Source organism: Bacillus rossius, chromosome 5, assembly GCF_032445375.1.
Source record: "Bacillus rossius redtenbacheri isolate Brsri chromosome 5, Brsri_v3, whole genome shotgun sequence".
NCBI lineage: Eukaryota > Metazoa > Arthropoda > Insecta > Phasmatodea > Bacillidae > Bacillus > Bacillus rossius.
In genome coordinates, this window is record NC_086333.1 from 24,753,989 (window position 1) to 24,777,239 (window position 23,251).

Here is a 23,251-nt window from a genome sequence, read left to right on the forward strand (position 1 = left end):
ACCAAACATTTAGGCATTAAAAATATGTTATTCTTTAGGAAGTAATTTTTTTTTTCTATCTTTTGTATGTAAAAATCTACCTCTGCATACTTTTATGAATAAAATTGAATCATTTTTATTAAATAATCACTATTTTGTATGGATACAAAGGAGTGAAATGAAATCTACAATTTAATTGATAAATTTACTTGTATTTGTACTCATTAATTCAAATATGTTTATTAATTTTGTAGTGTCGCGCGCGCCGTATTTATTTTTACAAGTACAAAAATGAAGGTATAGCGGCAGCGGGGATTTGATCCAGCGATGCTAACCGCACGGCCACGAGGCCATATTAGAAATAATAGTTTCAGATGTTGTATACATATTTATAAAAATTTTGTTTTGTGTCGTGGAAGTTTTTAAAATGTATGTAGTCCGCCATGTTTATTTCTTATAGTGGTAGGTGGGAAATTTAAAATATATTGTCGGCGGCTGCTAGTCAGCCGCCATGTTTATACTAACTTCAAGATTGTCGAGAATGTTTTACTCTTTTTCGCAATTACACATTTAATGACGAAGTTTGTTCGTCGTGAAATTAAACGTAGAATTTAATAAAAATGCCCTTGCAGGTAATAAAAAGTATTAGTAAGTTTAAGAAAGAATTTCGGCTTTAATCTCCAACCCAGGCGCTCGTGGTGCGTTGGGGCCGAGATTAAAATTTGTCGAGAATATTTTACGTTTTTATGTCTTCCAGTGCTCAAAATGATATGCAATTGTGGCCCCGGGCACGAAATTTTATTTATAATTCATTAATAATAACGCCCCTCGGGATAAACAAAGGAAAATATGTATTAACGAGTGCCTGGTTTACGCGGAAGACAATGAGCATAACGGGACACACTGTAGTGGGACAATATGCGTAACAGGACACTTTTTCATGCGTGCAGCCGGCGTTCATCGATTTATTAGACGTTGTCACGTCAATAAACTGTAATCAAATATCTAACATAACCTATTATTACTGCACTCGCCGACAGACACTACTTTTTTAAATAAAATAATAACGCCCCTTGTGATAAACAAAGGAAAATATTTATTTACGAGTGCCTGGTTGCCACTGAAGCGGATAGATAGCGCGATTCGTTCGGTTCGCATCTGTCACCGTAGATGGTAGCACCGTAGGGGAATAATATTATTTCATTTTTATAATATGATTTTATAACAAATACGCATCCTAAATACACCAAACTTATTTATAATGTGTTACAATATTTTTTAAAACATTGTTTAAAAGATCCCAGGTGTAATTTGAAATATTATGTGTAACTGTAAAACACCATTGTTCGTACAAAAACGTATTTGAAAATTCAACATTACTTTTAAATAATCGTACCGATTGTGCTGAAAATCAGTGGACAATTGTTAAATAACATAATATTAATAATTCAAATGACGAAAACATGATTGAAAAGTGAAATCGATAGTTGTTCCAATCGAGTGGAAGAGAGATGCGGAGCAAGTGTACAATGAGCGTAACGGGACACATCGTAGTGGGACAATGTGCGTTACGGGACATTTTTTCGTGCGTGCAGCCGGCGTTCATCAATTTATTAGACGTCACGTCAAAAAACTGGTGAAATAGCATCCGCATGATTCACATCCGTGTTACTGGTACAGCTCGTCAAAAGGAAACTGTTAATTTTTATTTCTCTGCAGATTTCACATTACTAACGTGTTTCAAACACTTCACGTTATTAGAAACATTGTTCTTCCCCCCATGATAAACATTTAAATCACAACGGCATAAGCTGCAATACACATAGTTCAGGCCTTTTTTTCAATCTGAAACACAGAAACAGTTCCGAATATGCTGACTTAAATACATGTCCATACTGTTTTTTTGTGTTTGTTAAACATTATGACGGCACAAGACACCTAATTGACTACTAAATATCTTCATCCACAACCATACGACCCATTCTACAATGGCATGAAAACTGAGTCTCGGATCACGTAAATGGAGACAGATCTCTCAGAACATTTCACTGTTGCATCTGCTGCTTCCACAGTGCACAGAAATGTAACAAATGGCAACCAATGTGATTGCATTTCAAGGTTGCGAAATTATAATTTAATTTTTAAAAATATACTGCTTCAAATAATAGCAAGGGCAGAATTTACATAAATATTAAAAATAAAACCAAAGTAATAATAGAACACTAGATATTTTTGTACATCAAAAAATCTTAACATATTTAGAACATAAGTAAACATGGCTACCACCGCAGCCAAGTACTCGACTCCAATTGGTCGCACGAAGCAATGTAAAGGGAACAGCTCAGCATTGCCGAGCTAATCTCTATGGTTCCATCTTCATTTGCATGCTATTGTAGAAACTCTGTTCCGTGAGATTCATCTCAGTTAAAGTGATCTGTCTCCGTGACATTGTAGAATGGCCTTAAACTTCTGAAGAAGTGCAGAAAAATACCACCTAAAAACAAACGCCACCATTTCTGCCATGGAACTAAACGTCATATGGATAAGTTTGCCTTTAGGTTATTAAACAGAGAGAAAAAAAAGGGGGGATCATACAGTTGGTTAGATCGATTTAGTTCCGTTAAATATTTTTTTTATCTTCTCTTGTTTACGTGACAAAATACGTCAAGATGTGCTGCTATTTTGTAACAGAAACGAAAAGCAAAAATAAAAACATTTCCACTACTGGAAAAAAAAGGCCAAAATAAAAAGCATACAACATTCAGAATTACCGTACAAACGTAATGTAGATTATTTTCCGTACAAATTACGGGAAAACATTTGAAGTTGGCAGGTATGGCATTGTTAACATTCCTTAACTTAACTTTCATACATCACCATATCAATATCTTAACATGCACCTGAATCTCTCGTAATGATGCATCTAACATTATATTTTTTAAATATCTACAATACACAATTATGTTGAAAATCTGCAAAATTATTCTAGCATATTACTTAAGACTTTTATTAACTTCTACTAGTGTTTTCATGCCAACATAGATGTGAAGAGAGACAATCAGATTTCCACTGCCTCTGCACAAAATAGTTGTTTGAAATAACTATAGAAAGTGTTACATAGATTTGCATTTTCATTGCATCTTATTTTCACATCTTTAATCATGTGTTTATCAATACCTAATTCTTCAGAAAAAATATTGAAGCTAAATCATTGTTGTTAATATTGTGTGCCCGCTTAATTTGTTGTTTTTAAAAGCATGAGAAAGTGACTACCTATTTAATTATATTGTAGTTATTATGGTGGTCACTGATATAAGTGGAAGCAGAAATAAATATCAACAATTAGAATCTTATCATAACTCAAATCAAGAAAAAAATTAATTTTTTTTTATCCTCAAAACTTTTTAAAATACTTTATCTACCATTTAGGTAAATAACGTAAATGAATTTTAATGTACAGATTCCCAATAGCTAAGTTTTAGAATTCATAGTTTTTATTCAAAGTAATTGCTTCAGTTTACAACAAATTTCTCCTTTGTATAAGCCAACTTAAAAAAAAAACTAATGTTACAAAATTAATTTCAAAAATTAGTATTAGTGTTCATGTAGATAAAATGCTTATTTTCTCCTATATATTCAACGAGGTAGAGTTTGTTTCAACTTGTAACAATTTATTGCTGCATGCACAATTATTGTATATTATTGATCTATTACATAAGCTTTTATCTAACTTTCACGAAGTTCTTTTCTAATTCAAGTTTTAAGTATCCGAATAACAATAATAAAAATATAAAATAATATATTATAAAATGTTTTGCAGTTACATAAAGTAATTTTAGTAAGTATAGTCAATCAAAGTACACCTTTCTGTGAGTTGTGAGTTTTTCATTATGAGTAAGAAAATATGAACTATTAAAATTTAAAATTAAATTTCTTTCAGTGAAATCAAAAGATACAAATTACATTCAGAAAAAACTAATCTAGTCTGGTCATCTGACAGTCATGATGTGGAAAAGTGCTCAGTTCACCACATTGTGACAATCAGGGAATTAGCCACTTTGTCTTAACAGAAACTTAAATTTTATCTGTGCGTATGTGCGATAAGTTTTACTGCAATGCCTCACCAATAGGTGAAGCGAGAATACCAGCAGATTTTAGGAATGCTTGGAGTGTTTCGCAATTGTGACGATACTCATTGATGCAGTACATGCACACACCATAGTTGGTAAGCAGATTAAGACTAGAACTTTACAAAATACAGGCATCAACTAGCACTGTTAACCTGAAGCAGAATGTGAGTAAGTCTGTCATACAGCTAGAGCACACGAGGTTTGTATCTTGTATTTTTATACTGTAGGTGGCTGCTGGCAAGGCGGACTCTACAGGCTACGAGCACTTGGTCATTCTTGAAGGTCCTAATCAGTCAGCTATCAGCTATCAGTCCTACACAGGGCTTAACATGCAGTCACCAAGAGTCCAAAATAATTATTCTATTTATTAATATATATTACATTCAATTTTTTCATTTCGCTGTGTCTCTGGCTAATGTCAACATTGCTTCTGAGATTTTCTAACCCACGCAACATCTGTAAACAACTAGTCTGTCTTCCTCAAAACATATTTTCAAGAATGGATACAATTAAGCTAATTAAACATATCACAGAATAACCAAGGTGACAATTGTATCAATTTACTCTGTAACAAAAAACAGAAGACCTTGCATTACCAAAGTCTCACAATTAAGTCTGTAAACTGTTTAAAAATTTCAGGGTGGGGGGGGGGGGGGTAGGATAAAACAACCCCCTTTTTGACGGCACTTGACTTGAAATATAGTGTGTAAGGCAGCATCAATCCTGTTTCACGTCGTACACAGCACCATCAGGTCTCGGGCAGTCTTTATGCAGGCATCTTCACGTGTCTGCATCAGACACCTCCGCAGTGTTGGTAGAATTCTTGGTATCTAGTTTGGGAGGCAGAACTTGGAACCTGATCTCACTCCCTTTCAATCTTTTCTGCACAATCCGGCCCTCAGTTTTGATGCCTTTAACTAAGGACTCATATACTTGCTCCTGAAAAATAAAAAGGATTGATAAATGAAACAATTGGTTTTCTAAATGTAGTTAATATTATAATATCAAGAAATCTATTATTTACATATACATAGTTCCTTAAGGTAAAATCTGGACTATATGCTGTTTTTTGTATGGGTTGTCAGTGTACGAGTCGGTGCAAATAAAACTTAATATTCACCCGACTCATTTCACTTGATTCCCGACCACGAGTTTCCCAGCACAGAGGTGTGTGTGGGGCGCCTCAAGACCCCACAAGCAGTAACATAGCGTGCCAGCCGCTGAGAGCGGGCCGGTGAGTGCTAGCGGAGGGAAGTCGAGCCTAGCTCCACACGGGTCACGTCACGGCCCTGGGACAGAGTCGGTAGTCGGGTCCACATGCACATCCACGTGGTGGCGCCCAACATACACGTACGTCTATTCATAACCCCCCCCCCCCCCCCCCTTCCCGACAACAGTTTGGTATTGCGTGTGTATGATGCAAAACATTTTCTTTTAAAAATTTCCAACATCAATTTGTCCCAACAAAAAAATTACTAAAAATCTATTTATTTAAATATTGACTACACTGTTGCACAAAAAAATATATATTTAGAGGTACATTCAAATCAAGTACTGTGACCACACCATGTGACAAAAAAAATCTTGATTATTCAACTAAACAATATGAAATATTTGTAGCTATTATAATAGCTTCCTGTTCACAAGTGCTTAATGCATTCCAGAAGTGTGTTGTTCATATCATTAAGGCAAAAACTAAAGAGCTTCAATTCTATGGTATTGACAAACTTTTGTTTGAACAATTTTATTCTGCCTTGAAAAAATTATCATTCACAATTTTTTTTTTCAATTAACTTATTTCAAATTGTGAAGTTATGCTTAATATTGGTATTTCTTTGTTATTTTCATGCACATATGCAAACATAGAGTCAGAGTCAATTTAAATTTCAAAAACATACCTAGATATTGTATGTTTTAATGTCCATTGGGACTTGAGGTCCCATAGAATATTACTTCTTGGATTAAGAGTTAGTTACATACATAGCAAAGATCAAACATACTTTTTTAGTTACATACATATTAGTTTAGGGTGTGTATTACATTATGTTCTCGAATGTTTTGATACTACCAAAAAAAAAAATCTTACTTCGCCAAAACAAACTTCTGACAGTGTAAAATGCAATAATACTGGCTGACTAAAAATAATAAGTTTTCATAATATACATAAAATGTTCACATTAGAACAAAAAATTATTGCAAGTTTTAATCTTTTAATTTTATTTATTTTCTAGGTTACAAATCTAATAACATTGAAATATAGTCTATTGACAAAAACTTTAGTCACACTTCATCTACAAAATGTACAGATAAAAATTATGAAAAATGAATTCCTTATAAATTCTATAAAATATAGTTTGTAGAGAATATTAAAAAAGTAATAAACTCTTTTGGCATTAAAAACACTCAAATGTATGCACCAAGTTAATGCTCGGCCTGCATTGCAATGCCTCATTCAGTTTTGTTTTGTAATATGTTTGAAGTAGTTCCACATATACAAATCATCTATCCATCTCTCTGTATATATATTTATCTCTATCTACATCTATGTATCTCTATCTCTATTTATCTCTTTATATCTATATATATACTTCCTACTATCTCTATATCTTCTATATATAAGTAGAGGCACGATTTTATGGTGAATCGCGATAAAACGAAATAACACCGAAATTTGGTTATATACACGAAATAAAACTAAATATGTCGAGGTCCGCGAAATAATTCAAAATATGCCGAAGTCCTCAACATAACCTTAATTTACGAGATGCGTACTGCCACAAGTTCAGATGTTCCACCAAAGACTACAAGGTTGACGCGTGATGGTGAAGTGAACACAGAAAACAATTTATTTGGACTTTGCGATACCAATTTGACGCATTAGACTGCATCGAAGCGCTAGTGTAGCATGTTTTATTTGTGTTGAAATTATTATTTTTAGTTACGTGAATATCTAAGACTATCCAAAACTAATGTTTTGTTTTTTGTTTAGTTAACGAAACCAGCAAACAGTACTATTTTCAGTTTATATTGTATGATTTCAAGCGGTTTGAAACGTAGGCTTGGTGAATTTTGCTACGGCAAATCAATGTAAATTATTCTGAAACACAAATATTTCATAATGCCGAAGAATAAAGTCTCGGCAAACGAGAGGGTTAAGGAGTTTGTTGGTGAAGGTTTTTTACATGTGTGAAAGTAATTTCATGTGTAAATTTTGCAACTGCCGGCTCGAACATGAAAGACGCTATACTTTGGTGAAACATGTGTCGAGTGAAAAACATAAAAGATGTAAAAAGAGTGGGATACCCACCAAAAGGCAAGTTTCTATTTCCGAGTCAGTAGTTACAATGAAAAAGGCCAAAAATGATAAATAAAATCAACTGAAGCCTTTGTTTCAGCAAATATCCCAGTGGAGAAATTGGACAATCCTGCACTTAGAGCATGGTTTCAAGAGTGTGTGAAGGGTGGTGGTGACCTACCAACTGCAGATTGGCTACGAAAGAAGTACATCCCGATAGTAGCAGAAAATAAATAAGAGACTATAAAATCATTTGTCAGTCACATTCCAATATGTGTTTTAGCTGACGAAACTACAGACAAGAATGGGCGCTGTGTGTTCAATATTATTTTCAGGACCCTTCAGCCTGGTGCAACACAATCATCACATCTTGCTGCATCAGTTGTTTTGGATTCTGCAGATTCTGTATCATGTACTCGTGCTGTTTTATACACACTAACTAAATATGAAGTGGATCATTCACAAGTGTGTGCATTTGTATCAGACTCTGCTAGGTACATGATTAAATGTGCCAGTACACTTCAAGGTGTGTTGGGTGATCGTATGATACATGTGCAGTGCTGGGCGCACAAAATTCATTTAGTTGGAGTTGTTTGGCAATCTAACCTTGAGCAACTCAACGATGTTATAGTGAAGATAAAAAATTCGTTTCAGAACACAAGAAAGCGCAAACATCAGTACTTGGAATTTCTGAACACCAAATACTCTCATGATCCTGCAATGTGCAAGCTTTTTCCACAACCTGTTCTTACCAGATGGAACACATGGTTTGAGTCTGTTGTCTATCTCAGCATACATTTGCAGGATATCTTGGAATTCTTTGAAGAGTTGAGAGAAAACAACAGTGGCATTAAATTCCTGAAAGAAATGTCTGCAGAAGAAGTGAATGTTGTGAAAGATGAAGCTCTGTTTGTGGCACAAAACTGCTCTCCTCTAACAGAGTTGATAACTTCCCTAGAGGGCAATACGTACCCAACTGCACATTTGTTGACAACAAAATTGAAAGCTCTGCAGAACAAATTCAGTGTTTTGAGCAATGGTGTTGTTTCAGCTTCAGTAAATGACTTGATCTGTGGACTACACACCGTGAAGCAGGCAGAATTGAAACAATGTTTGCAATTAACTGGCAAGAAATGTGAAACTAAACTTCTAGAACTGATGCAGAATGATCCTTGCAGGGAAACATTTCAGGCAATTGATCACTTCTTTAACCCGCAAAATGTAAGTAGGGTGTGCATGAAACCTGAAAACGTACAAAAAGTAATCCTAAACCTACCTGCGATTTCTCATATTCCCAGCGAAGTTTTTATTGAAGCATATGCCACCTTCAAGCATATTACTACAGAAGAACTTGCAAAACAAGAAACAAAGACTGTCGATGTTGTGCAAGTCTGTGTTCAATGAAAACCAACTACAGTGAATTTTCAACTGCTGGATTAAGAGCAATATGGTTCCCAACTACAAATGTTGATTGTGAACATTCATTTTCGAAGTACTCTCTAGTAGTTTCTGAAAGGCGATCTACAATTTCTCCAGAAAATGCAGAGCGTTTAACTATGCTAACATTTTAGTGTTATTAGCCAATATTAGTGTAAATAAAAATGAATGTAATTTAACATACCTTTCCAAAGGTGATGTTTTTTGACAAAATTAACTGTACCATGTTACAGTTTATTAAGTTATTTTCAAAGTTTGGAGTTCATTAGTTTAAGATTCAAATTTCACCATTCTGTAAGTGTAACACATGCCATTTATTATTTTATTAATATTTTACAATGTGTTTATATGCATTAAAAATAATTAATCTCTCTCTTGCATGAATATATTTTTAATACATTAGATAAGTTATCGGATCGCTTATAAAATAATAAAACCGATAATACCGAAATTTGTGTTTTTAAAAACAAAATTTGCCTTATAATAACACCATAAAATCTTGCCTCTATATATAAGTCTCTATATAGCTCTATACATCTATAGGTATATCTCTTTATCCAACCCATTTCATTCTCTATACCTCGCTCTATCTCAACTTATCTCTCCATCTCTATCTCACTATATATATATCACTCTATCTCTGTCTCTCTTTTATATTTAAATTAATTGTGTCATGCGTGCGCACTTATACAACAAAAACAGACGAAGTGCCGCTATATAAAATTAAATAAACACATTTTTTGACACGATTCGTGCTCCAACTATTGAAAAATAGTTATAGGGTCTCAGTAACCTTCATGGGCATGCGCATAACAAATCACCAAAATTTTATCGCAATCGGATGAATGGTATAGGAACGCATACGGCACAAACAAACGAAAATTAAAGACATGACAAACGCACCAAACGATGATGCGTTTAAAATTCAAGGCAACTCTACCTATTTACCAAGTTAAGATCAAAACTGTTATTAGCGCCTCTAAGCGGCCTGGTCTCACCAAGGAGAAAAATATTAATTTGCCAGACCTTACTATGAGTTAGATCGTGTGTCAGACATAGAGAAATGACACTCACTCTCTATTTTTATGTCTATGACCTATGATTTTTTCTATTATAAAATGAAATTATCACTTTTTCACACCCTTAGGGATGGAATTTCATATAAATATGGGGTCTGTGCCGGAAATTAGAAATTTCGACACGTTTTTTTTTTAAATTTTATTATAATTTTAAATTATTTTTGGAAATTTCATTTTTTTTATAATTTGGTTACTTTGGATGATTTACTCTTTGTTAGGCTGGTGTACTCCCCTTAGTTAAACTTTGTGCCAGTAGTCTGAAGCACCTTTACCAGAGACCTATAGGATATTTTGCAGATCTAAGACTTTGTTGGCTGCCCGTTTGAAATTTCCCTCGCTTACAGACACGCCCCAGGCCTGTAACGTTACTTCACTTCATGACTAAAACTGCATACAACAGCTCTGGACGAGTTGTTACCATTTCTCAGAGACGAGCTGACCGTAGCCTTTACCGTCACGCAAACGTCTTAGGTTCACTCCCCTGGAGTCACGTCATGGACGCTTGTTCCCAGCGTCGTTGCACTTTTGTTCACCCCCCTCCCCTCACGGTTCTAAGAATTCGCCTAAGACCAATGACCGGTCATAAACCCCAGCAGACAGCGACCGTCTCCAAGGACGACTTGCATAAAAAATGTGTGTGCCAAGATGGACCGCCCACGATATCTAGCTGCAAATTCGCTAACCTCCCAGCCAACTTCCCCTGTAGGCCGCCAGAGAGCTGCACCTGACTGCCCCTTTATTCCCTTGTTAGAGCAGACGCCTTGAGCGAGTCGATTCTTTTTTATTTCAGACACCCCTCAACAGGTAGCGCTAAAGTCTGCCAGTGCTACCAACTTCGAGACATCAGTCAGAGTTTTTTATGACGCCCACTCGGGTAACTTCGGAACCTTTCGGTCCGGACGCCCCAACTCCCCCCTCCACTTTTGATAGAACCTTTACTTTTAATTACGAGACGCGGTTCTTCGCGAGACACTTCGCGTCGCGACTGCAGACGGACCGTTTGATTATCGGCGAGTCGACGAGAGACTGCAAGACTTCTATCCGGCCGCAACCGACTATGTAGTCGCTTAAATAAGGGATGCTATCCCTATAATCTTCTTTATGTAGTTTAGTCCGTCTGCATAGTACAAAGTGTGATAGTTAGTTTTCTTTTAAATTATTTCTTTTGAAATAATGAAAACATCCGCGCCCAGCCGCGCATTCGCGGGATCCAGTTCCCGGCTGGCGAAGCATCGGAAATCTGAAGACAACTTCCCTGTCTGGTGAGTGACGATCCCCGACTTTCCCCAACCTCCCCTTAACCTTTGTGGGCATTTTCTGCCCCGTATACTGTCTGTGTACAAGTTCTGATCAGTTTTGATTTGGACTGTTCGCAGACAGGGTCCGAGAGCCGGACGCCAAATTGGCACTTTCATCTCCCTTCCTCAACAGCACACATGCGCCCTGGCATCATGTTCCCGCGTGATCTCCGGGAAACTAAGCCCTGACCTCCGGTGCTACTGTATCTTTCAAACTTTTTTTGAACTTACCTAAATTACGCCGTCAGACGCAGTTTATCATATAAACATATTTGTATTTCTTATTGGTTTATGTATTTTTTTAAATGAAACCTTTTAATAATTTAATTTATGGCTAGCCCATATTTCTTTTTAAATATATCTGAGAGTCAATTAATTAAGTAATTGACATTGTATGTTAATGACTTTTCTATCTGTTATAAATTTTCCTTTATAAAATTTGACGTAATTATATTCAGATGGAATCACACCTTGTTTCTGTTCATTTCTAATAACACTGTGAAACCTTAAAGATCTCCAACACAGGTCTATATGTTAATCCAGGTTATAAGCTAGCTGTAGGCCAAATTTCATTCAAATCCATTCAGTAGTTTTTACGTGAAAGAGTAACAAACATCAATACTTACAAAATTTTCGCGTTTATAATATTAGTAGGATTCTTACTTCACTGCTTTTCCATTAATAAAATAATAATAATACGAAAAAATTTGAATTTGAATAACATTTACACTGAAAACAGCATTTGTAAATTCCTAATGGTTTCTTAAAAATTGGTTGTCTGTAAAGTCGGTTAACGGATGACAGTTTAACGTGACAAAATAACTTATTATTACTGCACTCGCCGACAGATGCTACTTTTTTCAATAATAAAAGAATAAATACTTGAAATTATACTAGTAAACATATTTTTAAAATGCAAGAATAATTAACCTTTATTGCCAAAATTGTTGTAATAAGCAATGAAAACCATATTAACTTTTTGTTTAAATATAATTATGAACAAGTTTTCATATAAATAAACTGTAATCAAATATCTAACATAACCTATTATTACTGCACTCGCCGACAGATGCTACTTATTTTCAATAATAAATGAATAAATACTTGAAATTATACTAGTAATCAGGCGCTCTGGTGGCTTGCAAAAGAATTACAGGGCAATGCTTGTGGCGTGAGTCGTCAGGGGGCAGGCTAAGTTTGCCCGAGACTCACAGCAGTTGCAACCTCCGCCGCTAGAGGTCAGAGGCGGTACTTTTGAAGACCTATGGCTAGCCTAGGCCGGGGTTAGTGGCTGGTCAGTGCTCTGGGCAGTGTTCCCAGGAAAGGCTGGAGGGGATGGGGGGGGGGGGGGATGCAGAAACAAGCGGTCTTGGTCACGGCGACAGGCAGTGTTACCGTGCCCAGACGTGCACCGAAGCGGGGATAAGACGAGCCTGCATGTTGGCTCATGAAATCATTGGCAAAAATCAGATACATCACTGGGAAAGAATTGGAGAACTAGCCTGACAAAGATTAAGTGGGAGTGTGCAGTGAGTGGAAAAAGTTTTAAGTTTTAGCTACAAAATTACTGCTAAAATAATAATTTAAAAATTCAAATTTACAATTGTGCCGAAAAATGATAATTGGCAGCACAAACTACAAGGAATAATCCAAAGAGCAGGCATGCATGCATGCATGCATGCATGCATGCATTCATTCATTCATACATTCATATAGGTACATTCATACATTGATTCATATATACATACATTCATATGTTCATACATACAATCATTCATACATGCATTCATACATGCATACATACATAGAGTATCCCGGCTTGGATATTGGAATGCTGTCTTTCCTGTCGGTGGCCAATAGTAAACAAAATAAATTTATAATATAATTAAAGTTTCAGAATAGGCTGTGCGATAAGTTATTGTACAACTTAAAAACATTTGCACTTCAAAATTCATTAGCAAGACCCCTTCAACAAACTTATTATTTAACATTTTAGTATAAACAGATACTTTAACAGTACATTTAAAAACTTAGATGCTTCATCATTTCTATGATATTTTTATCGTCTGTTATGTGTATTTACTGTGTCTGACGACGTGACATCAGCACATCAATAGGTGATCTCCATTCAAACTTAAGTAACTTTCAAACCGTTTAGACTGTTAAACAGTCTTCTACATTTGGCGTCCATTGCAGCCAGATGCAGTTGAGAAGCACTGCACTAATCAGTTTGTGTTAGCTAGTTTTTATAAGCATCCAATATTTATCTGATGCTCGTGTCGTGCTAAAATTATTTTACGATTGAAACCGAGACATTGCTACAAATTCTTGTGCTCGACGTAAATCCTGTATCTTAACAAGTTGTCAGCTAGCAAAGTACTGATACCTGTTTTCAACTGTTTAATAGTATTTGCAATACCAAAATAAAATTAAATGCAACTGTCTTGTCAAAGAGACAAGTAATAAAAAAAAGGACGTACATCTGCAGATAGATAGGTGTGTGCTGCCACACATGCTATGCTTGTGCTCCGGGAAGCTGAGAGGCACAGTCACATTGGGGACTATTCTAGATCCTGACTCCATAACACTACTGATGATGTCACCAAGATGGCATCACTTGCATTACCACCCTACATTCTTACAGGACAAGCAAAATAAAATTAGGGTTTTGTGCGATAAACAATAAAAAAAAATTTTCACGTATTTCACTTTGTGAACATTATGCTTTTTACATATCATGAACTAGAATATAATTAACCCCCTTCCCTCCCCCCGCTTTAGTCTATTCTGCGATACCGATATTTCATTATCAAAGAAATTATGTCTGAAAACGTTAAAACAAAAGGCGGTATCATGAAATATAACAGCATTCCCTATTTATTACAAAACTTCATGATGCTGAAATATAAAAATTGCTGGAAAAGTGGTAAATTATGAAGATAGTACAGACACTCTTAAGTCTTCCATTCACACAATTATTTATATATATATCTGACTAACCTTGAAAAAACCCTACTTGTTACATGATATAATTAACAATTTATTATGGAATCTCATCATGTTCAGTACATTGGTTAAGGCCCTGTCACACTGTCAAATTTTAGCTTCCAACACCTTCCAATATCTTTGAGGGTTATGACGTCACTTTAAACGTCACTATCGCAGCCATGTTTATTTGAAAGATTGAATGTCTAGAGTTTCCTTCAAATATTTTACGTATAGGACTGGTTCTAAAATATGTTGGATGTTGGATGGGATCAGCCAATCAGAGTTATCTAAAATAAAACGGTCGCTTTTGTTTCAGTTTCCGAAGTGTAATAGTTTAAATATCAGCAATGGCGAATACTACATGGGAAAGAAATGCAGTAATTGAACTAATACTATTTTATTTCCTGCTGGAATAATTGTTATTGTATATTTTCCTCCAATTGCTTCTGTATGTACGGAAGTGCAGGTTAATATATTTGACTAAAAAAGTTACTGTAGTTTTGGAATATTATGGTCCTTAAAACAGAAAACATCTTGTATTCAACTTACGATCATTATTTTATTGCTATACCAGTTTTGCTTATGTTCAGGTATTTTTGATACACTAAATTAAAACAGCAAGCATTGCGTACAAAATGTGCCATCAGGAATGAGGTATCAACTAGGATATGCATTTCGGAACTTTTACCTACAAATCCAAATAATAACATCTAAAATAAATTTTAAAATATTTCAATCCAGAGACTTAATGTAACTAAAATTATTTTGGCTTACCCAATCAATCTTTCTTTTAAGTCATTGTTCACCTTATTTCACAATAGCTGCTACTCTGTAAGTATTGTCTGGAATTTTCTGTAATATAGACTCATAATTTCCTAACAATAGATGGTACTGACCTATGTTAAAGCAGCATCTCTGAGTAAGCAAGTAGCTCTGGTGATTTGCAAGAAAGGCCTAGATATATTAAAATTCTGCCTACGTATTCAATTATTATTATTATTATTTAAGTTTTAAAAGTAATACCATTTTTCGTGTATGTAAATATTTGTGTAGCAGATCCTTGTCCGTAGGCCTATACTTCCCAGGCTGTACGAAACAAGCATACCTGGTCTAACATCTCATTTTAAAAATTATTTTAAAGAGATAATGTGACTGAGGTGAAGTTAGCTTAAAGGCTCAGGTTGAGGTTTGTAAAAGTAAATACACTTAATTCAAAATAAAACAAAATTGCCAATTTCTAAACACAGCAAAAATTAACACTTTCACTTTAAAGTATAGGAACAATTTTTATGAAATACAAGTAAAAGTGTCCATACAACAGTAGCTAGTTGGGTGAGAAAATAAGCGGGAATGAGAAGGGATATGCAGATTTACATTTAATTATATGTTTTATTCTTACTAAACATACCTTTAAATATTGTTTTTGAAGAGCACTATAAATTGCACCACAAATTTCAGGTACCTACAAATTTTGAGATGGTGTTGTGTGGAATATTTGTAGAGAACATAAGTGACTTAAATGATTCGCCTGTCGCCAAAAATCTTAATGTAACTGCCAGCCTCTGCTTTGCTGGTATAGACTGGCGCAAATGAGTACCTATCCTTCTTTGCAATGCGAGACTCCACAATTGAAAGAAGAAGATCAAAACTTTCAGAATCCATTCTTAAATAGTTCTGAAATAAATCGGCATTTTTGTATCGAAGGTCATGACAAAAATGGGTAAAACACCTTTTGTTTGCCGGGAAAGTATCCACTGTCTCGTCCACCATCTGCGTTTCCTTTTCTTAGATTTCTCTTCTAGTTTACTGAGACTTGCTACAATTGCAATTACAGCTACAGCTTTTGAAACACTTTGATGCTCTTAACGCAGGCATTGCAAACACCTGGAAAACGTAAATTTTAAACTGTGTATGATCACAATATACCTATAGTTGAATATAACCTACTTAAAAATGCCCGCGTTCCTTGACCCAAAATTTGTTTTTGATTCTAAATACTGTCATTTACAGTTCTCTACAGAATGTTTGGTAAAACGAGCTCACTCAAAGAAAATTGATAGTGTTAAATGACTTCAAATATATTTTACAGTGCTCATCAAATAATATTGAATACAATATATTTGAAGACGTATTTCATCCAAAATCACCCTTCAAATTTTGTTGTCCAATATATTGGAGACAATATATTTGACAGTGTGACAGGGCCTTTAGGTTTTCTGAGATCATGTAAATCAAATCTTTTTATTCCTTTTAAGAAGTATTCCTATATTTACCATTTATTTTATGATCATAATTTACATTATTTCATGGATTTTAAGTTATTCTGACATATTTTCACGTAAATTGTAGGGTTAGACTACTTGTTTGTTCATAATTGCATTTTAGCGTAATTTTCGTTGATATATTCTTTATTCTCGCCATAGTTTTCTACATAATACTATTTCTCGTAGTCGGAAAATGGCCGGCATCATGACTTGTTAAGACACATAAATACTAATAAAAACAGTTAATATCAATTTGATCTCGGAGACATTATTTCTGTAAACGAATCATCAACAGTAACATTTCTTTGGAATCAACCTAATTTACAGCACCCAATTTATTACTCCAAGTGTTGATGAAAAATTTATGTCCACTACAGACCGAATTTTTGAGCTAGCTGAGGTGGTCTGGGGAATGATAACCTCTTTTTGAAAGTGATTTTTCCTCTACTTTTGTCTTTTAAAACCAATTCCATCATAGTTTATTAAAATTTACACATATTCATTACTTACATTTCTTGTAGGCTATTATGTGTAACCTTTCATTCTAAACAAACAATAATAATCTTACAGCAGGCTTTTCCGTGAAGTAACAATTAAATTCAAAAAATATATTTTTCTAACACTAAAGACATTCCTGATTTACCCTGAAAACAGCATCTTTGTATTCCCACCAGTTTTTGAAAAATCACAGTTTATAGCATACATTACAATACCTGTGCAATGATGCAGTCACTGCCATTTTTTTTTACCATTTAAGCCTATATGTTTAATTAGGTAGCCTGTACAGTGATGTGGCCGCCACCATTGTTTTTTAGCACAGCAACTTTATTCTGTGGCTCTCTATAAGTAAGTATGTGTATATTTTGAGTTTGGATTTTTTGACACATTAGAAGGTAAATAGAAATTTTAAAAAAAATATATAAGTCCCTACTGTGCATCCAAACACAAGCATCAACACATCACAGGGATTTTTTTTTAGCAGTATGGAGGCACGAAGCACAGACTTGTTGCGTGCAATAGCATGTAACCTGATTCAAAAAAATTATTACATCTGATACACATGACAATTCCTTTCATGTGTCAGGTTACGTACAGTCACATGTAAAATGCCTGCTCCTTACCGCTAAAAAAATCCCTGTCAAGGGATTGAATGCACAGTAGGAACTCACTTTTTAAAATATTTTTATTTACCTTCCTTTGCCTAATAATATCCAAATACAAAATATGAACATTCTTATGCATGGAAAACCAACGGATCGGCCAATGCAATCAAGGCACATAGCAATGACCGCTTCACTGCATAAGCTATCTAATCTGACCTATAAACAGAAAATTCTCAGAAACCAGCACGATACTAAAAATGCTGTTTTCAGAGTAAAAAAAGGAACATTTCTAGTTTACGAAAAAAAAGTATTTCCGGAATTTCATTATTACTTCGCGGAATAGCCACGCTGTAAGAATATTAGGGGAACGTGGGGATGTAGAGGTAAGTGACAGTTTTATACAAAAATACGACTTTTAAGGATTATTTGGAAAAAATAACCTTAAGTAAAAAGTTATAGGTTATGAGCCTCTGGCTAAGTTTGTTTTTTACTGCACCATGGGGACGTTTGGGACGCCTAATATAAGGAGGTTTGGGACATAACTTCAAATTTAAATTATTTGTTTTAAATAAATTGTATTAGTAGAGTTTAAAGGGGGAAAGAGACAGACAGTAAAGTACAAGTATGTCTGTATTATTCAGCGCCCTCCAGAGGATGACCCTGAAGTGGACCCCAAAGTGAGTGTAATGGCCCTCAAAGCCATTGATTGCATGAAGACAGTGTTTGTAACTCAAGAAGAAGACATATCATTTGTGCACATGGACTGCATTTTGGGAATTCTTCCCACTCCAAATTCGATTGTACATGGTGATCGAGTGAGATATGTTTTTCAGCATAAAGTTAACAGTTTAGAAAAGTAAAACATTCTATGCACATAAACAGTTATTTGTGACTCAAGAAGACATGTGTTTCATTTGTGTACTTGGAGTGTTTTGGGAGTACTTCAAGTCTAAATTTGATTGTGTAATTGTAGAGTACCTAACTAGTCTAATCAAGTGAGATTATTTTTCAACATAGGCTAAGTCAAAATTGTATAAAAGATCAACATTTGAAGAACACATTTAAAAATACTATAGAAAAACAATCTGTGTTCTTTAGTCAGTCACTTTTAATTAATTAATATATCTTATTACCTGTGCTTATAAGTAGGTATTTGTGTCTGTCCCAAATGTCCCCAACCCATGTCCCAAACGTCCCCATTGCAGGGAGGTTTGGGACACTTTGCATACCTACTCAAAGATTTTATTTATTTATAGACAGCAAGATACTTCAAATTTATGTTTAATGGGATCTTTGTGTAGCCAAAGTATCACGTTTGTTTTTTTTGCAGCACTAATCAAAGGTAGATGTAAAAAAAAGGTAAATCCGTATTGTACGGATTAGCGCCGAAAAAAATCGTACAAATATGAAATAACTTTCATTATATGCTCTTTTACGTCCTCTTTTCAAAACTGCCTGCGGAGATTAAAAATTCCAATTACTTTTGGAGATATCGCCGTTCTTATTTTGCAATACAAGCCCTATGTAATCATTCAACAGACGCCATTTTATATTTTGCCGTGTGTGCGTGAATGCTTAAATAACAGAAATTTTCCATTAGGTAAGGTTAGTTACATGATAAATACTTCAAAATAAACGGAAATTAAAAATAATATAAATTAATTTTACCTGTATAGTTTTAAGTATTTATAATGTAACTGACCTGACCTAACAAAACGGGACAAAGGTAGATTAGGTCAGGTCAGCTACAGTATAAATACTTTGAAACTGAACAGTCATTAAAAATAATAAAAATTAATTTTAATGGTTGTTTAGTTTTAAAGTATTTATAATGTAGCTGACCTGACCTAACAAACTGGGAAAAAGGATGAACAGTAGGAACTCACGTAATTTTCTTTTTACGTGATGTAGTCGTTCAACTACGTCGCGAAAAAAATTAATAATACTCGTAAACAAGCAACAATGGTGAACGCGGGAAGCCTACGATTCACTCATCCTTCTGGACATACCCGAATACTCACGTTGGCAAGCCTTCTTTCAACAGACGAGAGGCAAACGCCTGATCGTGCATCTTCGGTTTTTTTTTTTGTTGTTGTTTATTGTAAATAAATATGCAACTCATAAAAACTAATGGTCAATTAGGTTGTTAGCTACATTATAAATACTTCAAAACATTGTGGATGGTTGATTTGGTTAGGATAGCAACATTAAAAATACTGTGAAATCATGTAAACGGTTTCCTAGCGCTGGATAGCTAAATATTAAAATGTTATTTGCTAAGCAACCATAAAATGATTTTACAGTTTTTTTAATGTAGCTATACTTACCTAATATAACCAACCATCTACAATGTTTTAAAGTATTTTTAATTACTTCTTGCTAATTTTAAGAAAAGAAGGCTTGCCAACGTGAGTATTCTGGTATGTCCAGAAAGATGTGTGAATCGTAGGCTTCCCGCTCAACGCCGCAGCAGTGCACAAAAGGAAATTAAAAAATTCAATATCTCCTAAAGTATTTGGAATTTCTGATCTCCGCCGGGTTTAATGAAAAGAGGAAGTTAAAGAGCACAGAATAAAGGTATTTTCGGATTTTTAAATTTTTTTTTTTTAAAAAAATCGCCAAAAAATGAATATTAAAAAATTTGATATCTCCAAAAGTAATTGGAATTTTTTTATCGCCGCAGGCGGTTCTGAAAAGAGGACGTAAGATAGCATATAATGAAAGTTATTTCATATTTGTACGATTTTTTTTGGCGCTAATCCGTACAATACAGATTTACCAAAAAAAATTATAAAAATATAAATTTAAATAACGTCCCAAACGTCCCCACTTTCCCCTACTTTTGCTGGAATTGAGATCTAGAACAACCCCTCACACTGTGATTCTCATACTATTCAAGTTAACTACTTTTTCAATTTATTTTTATATTTAACTTATTTAATTATATAAAGTGTTATCATTATAGTTAATGAAAGTACGTATACTTTCAGCCTATGTACATTTGCTCCCTTTATATACCTTTCAAAGCTTCAGACTGCTGACTGAAAAAAAAACTATTTTACTACAAAATGCACTGTAAAAAAAAACCACTCACAGCAAGGCCAACATTATGAGGCTCCGCAGTGATAGCAACTCGCACTTCATATCTTTTAACCAACCATTCCAGCATCTTGTTAAGTTTGGATTTTAAATCATGTTCACTTATTTTGGAACTCAGCGATAAAATTTTTTCACCTTTAAAACCAACATCTTTTTTATTACTCTTCAGTAACTGCCGCTGTTTTTTCTCTTCTTCGAAAAACTTGGCACCGGTCAGTAACTGATACACTGGTCTACCTGTTTTTGAGTCAAAGTCTACAGTTTTTACGAGTCTTAGATCACGTCTCTTCGAAATTTTGTGAGCTTCTGCGAGTGTAGTCACGCCCACAACCTCCCCTTCTGTGCCCAACAATGTTATTTTCGGTTCAACCAACCCTTTCTTCTTTGGTTTCGGAGGAGCTGATTCAACATTGTTTCCAGTTAGAGATGAAAATAAATACACTGATAAAGGTTTTTCGCAACGAAAATTGTCTGTGAATCGTATAATATTGGGCATCACACGGTTTCGTAAACATCCAGGCGGCCGAACAAGATAACATACAAACAACTTATAAATGTTCAGCGCCATTTTAAACTCACAAAAAAAAAACATATTTTAAGTACAGGTTCACCAATATCTATAGAAAAAATCCTTGTGATAATAAATTCTGTAAAATTGACATATAATTTAACCAAAAGTTAAAAATGCGAAATAAAATTTATTTACGTTTCAATTAATTACAATTTAAAAATTTTTAAGCACCTTCTTAACGATTGCATTAACCTATTTTTTTATTTTATTTATTTATTTGTGTTCAACTGAGCCTTCTATTGGTAAAATACCATAAGGGTGTATGACCCGTTCCAGGTCATGATTTTAGATTTACATTAATCACTGATCAACTTTTAGACATTTTCAATCGTTTAACTTTCACGAAATGAAAAATATATATAGTTGCATACTTTTTGCATAATTAGCTGCCAAAGTTACATTTTTAACCTTTTTGGGCTGTACAAATAACGAGAATTTAATTTATTGCAGAACTGAAACTTTTTAGGATTAACTGCAATGCCACTGGTTACTTCAAGAAATGGTTTGCATTTCTATCACAAAAACTCATTTCATGTTTCTTGGCTGTCAAGATCATACAAATTTTGAGAATTTTGAAATGTCAGGTAAAATTAATTAATATTTTCTGAAAGAAATGCAAACCATTTCTTGAAGTAGCCAGTGGCATAGCAGTTAATCCTAAAATGTTTCAGTTCTGCAATAAATTAAATTCTCCTTATTTGTACAACCCAAAAAGGTTAAAAATGTAACTTTGGCAGCTAATTATGCAAAAAGTATGCAACTATATATATTTTTCATTTCATGAAAGTTAAACGATTGAAAATGTCTAAAAGTTAATCAGTGATTAATATAAAACTAAAATAATGACCTGGAACGGGACATACGCCCTTAAGGCTATAGAACATGTCTTTTCCATATTTACAGTTTTATATATATATATATACACACACACACACATACAGTTTTACATACACAGTTTTAAATACACATACATATTAGTTTTACATACATATACCTTTGAAGTAAAATAAACGGTCTAAATCCTGTCCGCGGCACAACACTCCAGCCATGGCCCTGGTAGTGCTACCACTCGTCACCAGATGGCAGTGTAAATAAAAAGAGACAATGTATCATAGTTACTTTATATATGTTATTATTGTAAATATTTAGGTAGATTATTAAGTGTATAGTCTAAGTATGTTTTGTAGATGTGGAAATAATATTGTAAAATGCAAAAGATCATCATCATGCAAAAGAAATAGAAATATGTAAAACTTTAACACAAATGATTGTAGACGAAACGTGTATAAATTGTGCGGGCTTTGTATATTTCCTATATACCAGCCAATCTAAAAGTAGAAACTAGAGGTGGGTTGTACCTGCAATTTTCGGTATCTGTTTCATACTGATACAAAAATGAACCTAGAGGTGTGTTAATTCAGCAATTTTCAGTATCTGTGAGAGGTGGGTTGGGACAGCAATATTTCGGTATCAGTTCTAACCTGATATTAATACGATGATATACCTAGATTACAGGTGGGTTGGGACAGCAATTTTCGGTATCAGTCAAAACATGATACTGATACAGTAATGTACCTAGGTACAAATCTCTGAAACTTCTGTATCAGACAGTCACAGGAGGCAACAAAGCTCCGCGTACGCAGACCGTGCGACCGGAAGGAGAATCTGATACATTATTTATCACGCCCGGTAATTCTTGACCTCTGATACTCTCATGCCCGCCTGATACAACCAGTATCAATCAGTTCAACATTCACTGCAGTTCGTCCTGGCCGTGTATCACCATTTTGCGGGCTGTCATGCTTTGTAGTTAGTATCTTTATAGTGAAATTAGGAATGGATAAGTGCACGAAAGAGACTTCATTTGTGTGGAATTTTTTCACGGAAAATAATGAGTTTGCTAATTGTAATTTGTGTAAACAAAAACTGAGTTATAAATCATCGACTAATCTGAAGAAACATTTGAAAAAACATTGATATAGTATGCTCACTAATGTACCTAACTGTT

General features: G+C 34.4%; 1 protein-coding gene across 1 annotated transcript; it reads right to left on the reverse strand.

The window, feature by feature from the left end:
* Window positions 1-4,454: 4,454 nt before the first annotated feature.
* Window positions 4,455-21,255, reverse strand: LOC134531650 (translation initiation factor IF-3). The gene is made up of 2 exons (XM_063367419.1): window positions 20,668-21,255; window positions 4,455-5,048 (listed from the first exon to the last, which is right to left on the reverse strand). The coding sequence occupies exons 1-2, from the start codon at window positions 21,238-21,240 to the stop codon at window positions 4,890-4,892; spliced, it is 732 nt and encodes a 243-aa protein (XP_063223489.1). The 5' UTR covers window positions 21,241-21,255; the 3' UTR covers window positions 4,455-4,889.
* Window positions 21,256-23,251: the final 1,996 nt, after the last annotated feature.